At 38.2% G+C, this 10,900-nt stretch overlaps 1 protein-coding gene across 3 annotated transcripts in view; it reads right to left on the minus strand.

Annotated features, from left to right (window-relative positions):
• pgap1 (post-GPI attachment to proteins inositol deacylase 1) overlaps positions 1-10,900 on the minus strand; it is a 348,101-nt gene that overhangs the window by 63,724 nt on the left and 273,477 nt on the right. For all 3 annotated transcript variants that reach the window (XM_039755984.1, XM_039755983.1, XM_039755985.1), the window contains one exon: positions 3,601-3,694. In XM_039755984.1, coding sequence (XP_039611918.1) covers positions 3,601-3,694 — 94 coding nt within the window. The remainder of the gene's footprint in view (positions 1-3,600; positions 3,695-10,900) is intronic.

Below are 10,900 nucleotides of genomic sequence, written 5' to 3' on the forward strand. Positions count from 1 at the left end.
GATGCATCTAGACGAAAACAACTTTGTGACGCTGCTGCCAAATACACAAAACAATTACTTTGACAATCATGTTACGTTATTTTTAAAATGTTTCCTTTTCTTTTTCATAACTTCTTTAACACACGACTTCTCCGCTGCGAAGCGCGGGTATTTTGCTATATATATGTATGTGACAGCAACACTCATAACAGTGACAAAACAATTACATTGACAATCATGTTATGTTATTTTCAAAATGTTTCCTTTTCTTTACTTCTTTAACACACTACTTCTCTGCTGCGAAGCGCGGGTATTTTGCTAGTATATATATATATATATACCGTAGCTTCTTATTGACGGCTGTTTCCAATAAACACCGGGTTTGAAGAGATGTTGCGACAAATAGACACCGGTCTCTAATAGTAGCGGGTCTCCTTTAAGCGCCGGTCTGTAGTAAACGCCGATCTCCAATGACCCACCGCCTTTTTCGTACGCTAATCCTCTTTTCGTACCACCTGGGCTACCACCCTCCTGCAGTGAATCATACAGTAAGTACCTTTTAGTGTCAAAAATGTTTTGTGTCGGATGCTATCGAGGAAGCGAGAAAGTCAAAAAGAAATTTCTTTGTGTACATTTTGCCCTTTCGTCTCCACGTCAATCATAACCCCACAGGGAGGGCAGAGGTGGAGGGAAGAACATGAAAATGCCATCTTCGACACATTAATCCTGATAAAACTGATTACTGCGCGACAACAAGCAATGGAAGTACCTGTATTGCCATCACAAGAAGAGGAAGATGAAAAAGAACTTGCAAATAACAAAGCAATCATTACCTATTCAGACGACGAGTAGATGGTAAGTACTGTACTTTATAGTATCTTATCCAGTCTCATGTCGTAATGTATACGTACTGTATATGCGTGAGTTTGGAGCTTATTGCATTTCCTTATGTTCCGCAGGGGACTTGTCGGGCTGATGAGCGCTTTCGTGCGAAATTCAGACTGGTGCAGGCCAGTGCTGGTGGCATCATTGGCATGAAAGTTGACGTCTACCGTGCCTGTTTTTCATGCTTACGGTAGTACCATACTGTATACTGCTTTAATAAGACCGTACTGCTGTACTGATAATTTCATTAAATCCTGAAATGTTCATCCGGTGTTGTTGCCTACATTTTGTGACCGTAAATACAGTACCATACCGTATTTTACTGCCAAATGAACCCCGTTTACCCATCACCATTCCGTCTGCGAGGCGAATAATAGCCGGTCTCCAAAAACCGCCGGTCTCTTTTAAACGCCGGGTTCCGAATAATTTTTTGAATAAACGCCGGGGCTACTATTGGAAGATATACGGTATATATACATATACAGTACACACAGACACACACATATATATTTTCACGTATATTATATATATAGGGTACTGGAAGCAAGTAGCATATTTAAGACATTCATCAATACCATTCTGTAATACAAGACACCAACGTCACTCATCTGGGTGTTGATGCCAAGAGAGTTGTCGGCTAAAGCAAAGTCCATAGTATAAAAGTGGGCCGTGCTTATGAGTATTACCATCCTCGTGTTGAATCAGCAGAAAACATTCACAACACACTTTACATTTCACAAACCCAGTGGAAAACGTACAACTCAGAGCGTCAGCATGTATATTACAATTACAAAAACCACTAAGTTAGTAAAAACAGAACATAAATAATTGAGCAAATTTAAAGACTATTAAAAATGAAATGCTGGCTTTTAGGAGATGATAAATAAGTACAACAATTAATTGATGAAAACTTTGCCTTTCCAAAGCCAAACATTCAAATGAAAGAGAAACAGGACAGATGGAAGGCAGTTACATTAAAGTTATCCTTATTAAAAAAAAAATCCTTCTGACTGTCCTTCTGGAAAAGCTTGGAATATACTCTATGTAGGCTGGAGAAACAACAAAGACCAACATTGTTCATAAGAAGGTAGCCATTACTACTGTGAAAGTTTCAAATTACATGACTTTTCCAGTGATTTTCAGCAGCAAACTTCCTTTACATAATTTTAGGAATTAGGATGCAGTAATGGCATGCTTCAGCTATTTGTGTACACTCAGTCAGACTAATCTGTTACTTACCCCAGCAATTTATTTTAAATTGCTTGGGGCAGGCTTGTGTGTGTTACATAGCTGAAAACCAATCAGCGGCCAACTAGAAGAACAATGCATACAATTTACTATGACAGGAGGAAAACAGGGCGTTTTGGGTTCATCTGTTTGATGTCATATGTCTGTCATACCACAGCAGCACTGACACAGGAAACTAAAAGGATCAAGATCATGACTGAACTGAAAGACCTCATACAGGCACCAGCACTGTCAGACAGCAAGTTAATTGGCTGTCAATACGTAGGAAGCTTGAGATAATTTGTAAATTTGAAACTGTGTTAGAAAGTCATCACAGAGTTGTGTAATTTTTCATCCCCTGAGAATCCCAGTTGTATAATCTGACATTCTAAAGGCAACAAAATCCATCAATTACAGTTTTTAAGTTTAATACACTTTCAAACTAAAAGTTGTGTAATTCGCTGTTGTAAATTTTTAGTAAGTGAAAAATCATGTCTGTAAATTTAAATAGGTCCTCCCTTGCAAAGACTGAATACAGGGAATAACAAAGACAGTAGGCTGATAAGTAAAAATTTACCGCCAGATATTAAGTGTAGGTAATCGCTATATAATGCAAAGCACAATCTGTCTGTTCGTCTGTTCTTTATGCACAGCTTTCTTTTTTACTTCTTGAAATTTGGCACATGAGAACAACTCACAATAAGTAATGTTTCTAACATACAACTTTTGTCTTTACCCAACAGGGGATGGCTCAGATTCAGAATAAGTGGCAAGAATACTAGAGTGTGATTTATCGACAGAGAAATAATTCCACTCAGGTTATGATGATTGTGTGATGGTTAGTATACTTTTATTCTTGCTTATTACATTAAACATTTTCTTTAACCTAGTATTTCCCTCACCATTTTCGTCATAGCCCCCACATTATCTTTAGAGTTATTTATCAGAGTCAGAACTATGATGTCTCAACATTACATCGTCACCAGACACTGTTTCAACATTACAGATAGCCCATAACACATAAATGCTAATTGGTATACTGCAAACGTTATCAGGTGTTATTTGGAGTTTAATTTCGTTATGAACCCTGACTAGTCAGTAAATAAGTGACTGCTTTAACTGAGCTTACGTAAAAACAAACAGTACATTAATAGGGTTATGCTTGTGTTTAGTTAACAAATCTTGCCCTGAGTGGTAGTGCAGGATGTCTTTTATGCAGAATATGGAGGCCTGAACAGAAAAATATAGATGTTTATTGTTTATAACTTTGGTTACATCTACCCTGAACATTTTTATTCTTTATGTAAGCTAGAAAAACATGATTACATTTCATATTAAATATGGTTTTCTTTTACTGGGTATGATTTAGCCAAAATTAGAAAATTTGACAAAAAATGGACTCAAATTACTTCAAGAACAGTGTATTTAACATATATATATTTTAATATATAACAGGACATTAAGTACATTAGCAAAGAAAGTAGATAGTTGCTTAACAAAAGCACATACCTGTCTTAATCAGGAAATTCATTTGGCCTTCATAAACTAACAGTAGATTCACTGCAATGTAGACTGGCAAAACGGAACCATGAAAACGCATTATCTGGAATAAAAGATCAAATCAATGTCGTTTAGAAAGCTCACTTTGTGCTGCACAGATAAAAGTAGCCTATATTGTTAACAGAACAAATGGTACTAACTGCTGGTTAATAAAAGGGAAATAAAACTTATTAAATTAAGTCAAACTTACATTTCTGAACTGATGTGCAAACTTAAACTCAGTTGACTATGAATTTCAATCTAAGGTGACAGATCAAACGTTTAATCCAAGTAAATGTATCATTTTAAAGGAAAAATATGCTGATTCAAAATTTCACGGTGTCAACAAATCCCAAAAAAGTTGGGACAAGTAGCAATAAGAGGCTGGAAAAAGTAAATTTGAGCATAATGAAGAGCTGGAAGACCAATTAACACTAATTAGGTCAATTGGCAACATGATTGGGTATAAAAAGAGCTTCTCAGAGTGGCAGTGTCTCTCAGAAGCCAAGATGGGTAGAGGATCACCAATTCCAACAATGTTGCGCAGAAAGATAGTGGAGCAATATCAGAAAGGTGTTACCCAAAGACTTTGCATCTATCATCATCAACTGTGCAGAACATCATCCGAAGATTCAGAGAATCTGGAACAATCTCTGTGCGTAAGGGTCAAGGCCATAAAACCGGATGCCCGTGATCTCCGGGCCCTTAAACGACACTGCACCACAACCAGGAATGCTACTGTAAAGGAAATCATAGAATGGGCTCAGGAATACTTCCAGAAACCATTGTCAGTGAACACAATCCACCATGCCATCCGCCGTTGCCAGCTGAAACTCTACAGTGCAAAGAAGAAGCCATTTCTAAGCAAGATCCACAAGCTCAGGCGTTTTCACTGGGCCAGGGATCATTTAAAATGGAGTGTGGCAAAATGGAAGACTGTTCTGTGGTCAGGCAGTCCGCGATTCAAAGTTCTTTTTGGAAATCTGGGACGCCATGTCATCCGGACCAAAGAGGACAAGGACAACCCAAGTTGTTATCAACGCTCAGTTCAGAAGCCTGCATCTCTGATGGTATGGGGTTGCATGAGTTTGTGTGGCATGGGCAGCTTGCATGTCTGGAAATGCACCATCAATGCAGAAAAATATATTCAGGTTCTAGAACAACATATGCTCCCATCCAGACGTCATCTCTTTCTGGGAAGACCCTGCATTTTTCAACAAGATAATGCCAGACCACATTCTGCATCAATCACAACATCATGGCTGCGTAGGAGAAGGATCCGGGTACTGAAATGGCCAGTCTGCAGTCCAGATCTTTCACCTATAGAGAACATTTGGCGCATCATAAAGAGGAAGGTGCGACAAAGAAGGCCCAAGACGATTGAACAGTTAGAGGCCTGTATTAGACAAGAATGGGAGAGCATTCCTATTTCTAAACTTGAGAAACTGGTCTCCTCAGTCCCCAGACGTCTGTTGAGTGTTGTAAGAAGAAGGGGAGATGCCACACAGTAGTGAAAATGGCCTTGTCCCAACTCTTTTGGGATTTGTTGACACCATGAAATTCTGAATCAACATATTTTTCCCTTAAAATGATACATTTTCTCAGTTTAAACTTTTGTTCCGTGATTTATGTTCTATTTTGAATAAAATATTAGAAGTTGGCACCTCCACATCATTGCATTCAGTTTTTATTCACAATTTGTATAGTGTCCCAACTTTTTTGGAATCCGGTTTGTACATTAAATTATTACTATTAGCGTAATTTGAGAACAACAAGATTGCAAAGTTCCTGCACTGCTGAAATAAACACAGTATATGTGTTTTATTGTATTGTTTAACGTAGAATGATAGCTAACCTGACAAATAAGAGATACACTGTCTAATATAACTTTGCGCAAAATTAGCAGCAATGACAAGACAACAAAGATTCAATCAGCTTCAACTTTTAGTAACAATAGATCACAACATTTAAGTCACTGCACTTACCAATTCAGTGAATTTAAATAAATAAGGGATAAGGAAATTTTATGAGTGACTTCTAAATTTCACAATTTGAAATTAGCCTGTTCAAAAATTTAGTTGTGGCAGAATGTACAAAGTATACTGAATATAATATATAAATCATTAAATGGTATCATCCTTTATTGTTACAAAGGATACAGCATGCTGAGCTTAGTATAACTGCATTTTTGGTATCAATTTATCTGCATATAAAAAGTGTAGCACATTATGGCAACCAAGTTTTACTTTTTTGCTTCTTTCATAAATGGAAGGCAGAACTTTCCAACAGTATTGGTCAAATTAAAATTTTATAGGAACACCTGATGTTCGGTTTATCTAAGTAATATATGTAGAGAATGTCAAAGAAATCTCTAAAAGCTTATGATGAACATAAAAAGCCAACACAAATGCCTTTAGAAAAAAGTAAACCTATCTTTCTGTATTGTAACTTTTCATCAATTGCACACAATAGCACAATATTCCTCAACATGCTGGAAAACGTTGATGTAAGCATCCCAACACATTCCACACTTCAGAATTCAGACTAGGTATGCTGATATAGTAGTCATCCATTGTAATGCAAATCTGTTAATAGTGGTAATTCATACAGTTTTGTATCTAGTATTTCTGTTGATTCCAGCGAAGCAAAAGAATTTCCACCGGGCTAATGGTATCTAGAATTAGAGTGACTTTCATGGTGCCACACTGTGTACTGTAGTGGGTGTTAATGTCTGGGCAGCCAGTGGATTAAAAAGCTATTTTACCAAACATAATAGTAATGGCTATATTGACCACAAATCTTAACAGCTAGTGTCAACATTGCCTTGTTAGCTTGGAAAGGTACATGGCTGCCAGGCTGAATGATTTAAATCTGAAATCCTTTTAGAGGACTCTAATGATTTAGTTAAATGTGACTATTTTCAGGTTTACATTGCAAAAATATGTTGCAAAGCTGCAATAGCAACTTTAGCTTTTCTAATAACTTTGAAGATGTATAATATTTTTTAGAAAACTCTCTTGCAATGTCTACTGTGTGTGAAACATTTGTACTACTGCAATTATTTCCAGAAGATAAATAGTGATGAATCCAGTAACATTTTAGTTTGTCTGAAGTAGCAGAAGAGATAAAAATAAAGGCAACTTTAGTTATGGCATCTCACTGTGCTTGCTGTATTGCTTGACAAATTAGGTTAGTTTACTGAGCTTGTCTTTCCAAAATCATGGTTGTATAACCTTCTTCTGACAGTTGAAATTTCAAGCAAACAAATCCTTAAGTAATTAGATTTGTACTCACCCTATTCTCTTAAAATAGCATACATACAATGCTGACACCACATATTAAGGGCAAGATAGCAATCAAAAACAAACAATGAATTTAACAAACAGTATTATTCAAGGATGTTTGAAAGGAATCAGAAAACTGACTGACTAAAATCCAAACTGGGAGCAGGGTGCAGCAGCATAAGCATTTTAACTTCAGCGGTCCCAAATCCCAGGTTGAATTTGTGGATTATTTGCATATTTTTCCTGTGATTGTGTGAGTTATCCTCTGACTCCATCATCAGTGTTTTCTCCTATATCTCATGGGTATGCTAAGTGAACATGCCTTATAATTTTATGGTACCTGCATCTTTTTAATTACTGCTTTGTACCCATGGATGCCAGGATATGCTCCAAACTCTAAGATCCTTAACATTAGAATCCCTGAAGCCTATGAGAAAACTCATAATCCCGGGCCACCTTAAATTCCTTCGCACCTTTCCATCAGTGTCTTTTGTTTTACAAATGCATCAGTGAGCACAAGCAGCAAGCTGCCTCTTATCCCATCCCTCTCAATGCCAGAGCTCAACTCTGGCAAAAAGTTCTCCCAGCTCAAGTCTTGTTTATCTGCGTGTGAGGTGCCTGGAACTGCTTAGGGTAAATACAGTAATATATTGGAACTCATGCATTTCATGTGCATTCCGTGTCGACAACGATCTACGCAAATGTAGGATGACAGGAAATTTGAGAAACGCAAGAAATGAAATGAACACATACCTAAAATCGAAACTTCTTTCATGTCACAGTACAAACAACAGAATTTTGACCTTCCTTCTAAAATCCGACATCACATACCCTTTTAGGATTCCTCAGCATGAGGAGACATTCACCAACAGGTGCAGACAACCCTCAGCCCCCTCTTGAGCATCAGCCACATTGCTCTTCCCCTGGGGCTCACTTTCCTGTCAGCCTGCTTCCCCACACAAACTGCACCGCCCCCATCCTGTTCCTGCCCTTTTCTCTGTTTTTCTTTCCTTTCCATTCCATTAACCTTTGTTTCTCTTCATTCTCTTTTCCTTTCTTGTTGTTTCTGTTCATCCTCTTTTCTGTGGTGCTGGCTCCTCTTAACTGTATAACCTGGCTGGTTGGGTGCCGGCCGGTGTGATACTCTGCTTCCTCCAAGGTGTGAATGAGGCACCTGACTGATCTGCACGCATTTGCACATGAGTGTGCGATCACCCAAGCACACCAATCAAATCCCAGAGCGATGCACACCTGCATACTCAGAGTCTCAATTATTTATTTAAAAACTGTACTTCACCATGGACATCACATTACAGTCCCTGTTTTACTTTGTGGCCTTGGACGGTATGGGACGCTTTGTTAGTTATAATGGGGCCCTTTACCATTTGCATATTCTTTATTATAGCAGAGGGCTTTTTCTGACATCATTTTTCCCTGTAGGAGCAAGTCCCTGTTCGGACTTTGGGGGTCTAGGTAGTAGCCTCCATAACCCGAGGTACGACCTTGAGGAACCTTATATCAAAATTTTTTTTGGACCGAGTGCTACTTGATTCCCCTCAGTAGTTTCAGGGATCATTTCACACTGCATTCCCTTATGCTCTTCCCACACTGGAAATGCTCACCTGTATGGACAGCTCCAATCAAGGCAGCAATCCAGTGCCAGAAAGTCATAGAAATTTGTGGAGTGCCTCCAACGGTGCTCTGACGGTGTCTTAAACCCCTTTTACTGCAGCCTCTAAGTTATTCAGTACAGATTGGTATTGGGCATCCATCCCTGGTCCTATTTTACTAATTATATTTATCTTTATTATATAGGGGCTCTATTAGGAAATTGAATGTTTCTTTTCATTCTTTTTCATTGTCTACATTTTTGTATGTAACTCTGCAATGAATCAGCTGAACAATTGTCTTTTGGAACTAAGATCCTGGATGGCTGACAATTTTCTCAATCTTAATCAAAATAAAAAAGAAGTGCTGATAGCTGGTCCTCCTGCCTAACCTCAACTTGGTTTTGAACTCTGGCTCTTTTGCAAACCTCATGTTCAGAATCTTGGTGTTATTTTTGATAGTGACCTCTTTTTTGAGAAACAGATAAATTCTGTGGTCAAGAGTGGCTTTTTCTAGCTTCATCATTTAGCCAGATTTTGTCTTTTTTATCTCCCAGGGATCTTGAGAAAGTTACTAATGCTTTTATCTTTTCTTGGATTACTACAACTCACTGTATTCTGGGATCAGCAATGCTGCTGTCTGCTTTTTGGTCAAGGAAAGAAAATTTGATTCTGTATCTAACTCCAATTTTAGCCTCTTTACACTAGCTGGCTATCAGTTTCAGAATTGATTTTAAAATTTTGTTGTTGTTTTTTAAATCAATACATGGGTATGCTCCCACTTATTTATCTGAATTCTGTGTCATACACCAGCCATCCAGAGAGCTTAGATCTATTGGTCAGTTATCTCTTGTTGTCTCCTGTACTAAGTGTAAAACGAAGAGGGATGGGGTTTTGCAGCTGCTGCAACTCATCTGTAGAATTCTTTACCCAATTACATTAAGGAGCCACCCTCAATTGAACTGTTTGAAACTACATTGAATATACATTTCTGTGTCCTTCAGTAATACTGATGGTTTTTTCCTTTTAGTCATTTTTTTTCGTTTCAATTTTCTGCTGGTTTGTATTAAGTTTTATTGTATTTTATTCTATTTATTGTAAAGCGCTTTGGCTACAGCATTATTGATGTTGTTTTAAATGTGTTGTATAAATGAACTGACATTGACTGAAGCACTGTCCTTGGTTGTAAAAACTCCTGCAGTTCCAGGAGGTTGATTCTGCTTTTGGCTTGGCTTGTCTCGTCCAATTACGGGTGGATCTTCAGGAACTCCTTTGCAACTTCATGATTCTGACAAGTGTTAGTCTAGCGCATGTACAGCTCGGTTTTCCGTGGCACTGTGAGAGAAAAAAAGGAATCACTTGCCCCCAGTCTAGTCATCAAGGATTCTTTGGTGTTGGCTCCGGCAGTCTGGGATCTAAAAGTAATGTCCTCATCGTTCCAGTTTTCGTGTGACTTGTGGCCTTACGGATGGGATGCTGAAATATAGCAGATGGCCAGCCACAGGCTAGCCATTTTCACGGTTAGATCCTGTGAAATTTTCCGCAGTGCTTCCCAGTGATTTTGACCCTTCAATGGCATGTACCTCGTTGTTGTCTGTGGCGAGTAGCACTTTATTGAAGAGGCCATTCAGTATCGTTCCAGCTAAGTACTCCTCCTGTGCATACGGATCCCAGTCTTGGATCCAGTATGTTGTACAGTAGTCATAAGATATCTTGGAACTTCCCAATGGTGACCTGTTGCCTCCCCACATGCCAGCTTTTTGGAGGTTCTTTGGCCCATTTCTAGTCTGGGTTTTTGCTACAGTAACATAATTTTGCAGGTCCCTGCCAAGCAGATGGCCAGAAATCCTGCTGACTACACCAACTGTCACCACAAGGGGGTGCCACCGAGCACTACACCACAGACACACTAATATCTAACGCAATTCCAGGTTCAAATAAATAATTTTGACAAATTCAAATTAATGATTTTCATTCCACAAAACATCTTATTTGTCCTTGAGGAACACTGTCAACTATTATGTGGGGGAATGACTGCTCCCGGTAAGCTCATTCACCCAGTCTATTCATTATGGCCTCCTGGCTAGGTATGAATCATTCATTATCACGTCCAGGATGCCTGTCTTTCCATCCTGGCACCTACACAAGTTATAAATAAAATTCATTATTATTATTACTGTGTATACTGTGTGTACTATTTTATGCTTTTTAGATCTTTTTTATGTATGCAGTGGAAACAGTAAAACTGTTTTAAGGTATTGTCCTGTTTCAGCCAGCATTTTCCCCCTGGCTGGGTTTCAAATTCATATTTTAGGGCTATTTGATCTAATTTTATTTAAATTTATGTTTATTTTACTTATTACATACATTTTTCTGTTT

Source organism: Polypterus senegalus, chromosome 6 (genome assembly GCF_016835505.1).
Source record: "Polypterus senegalus isolate Bchr_013 chromosome 6, ASM1683550v1, whole genome shotgun sequence".
In the NCBI taxonomy this organism is placed as follows: domain Eukaryota; kingdom Metazoa; phylum Chordata; class Cladistia; order Polypteriformes; family Polypteridae; genus Polypterus; species Polypterus senegalus.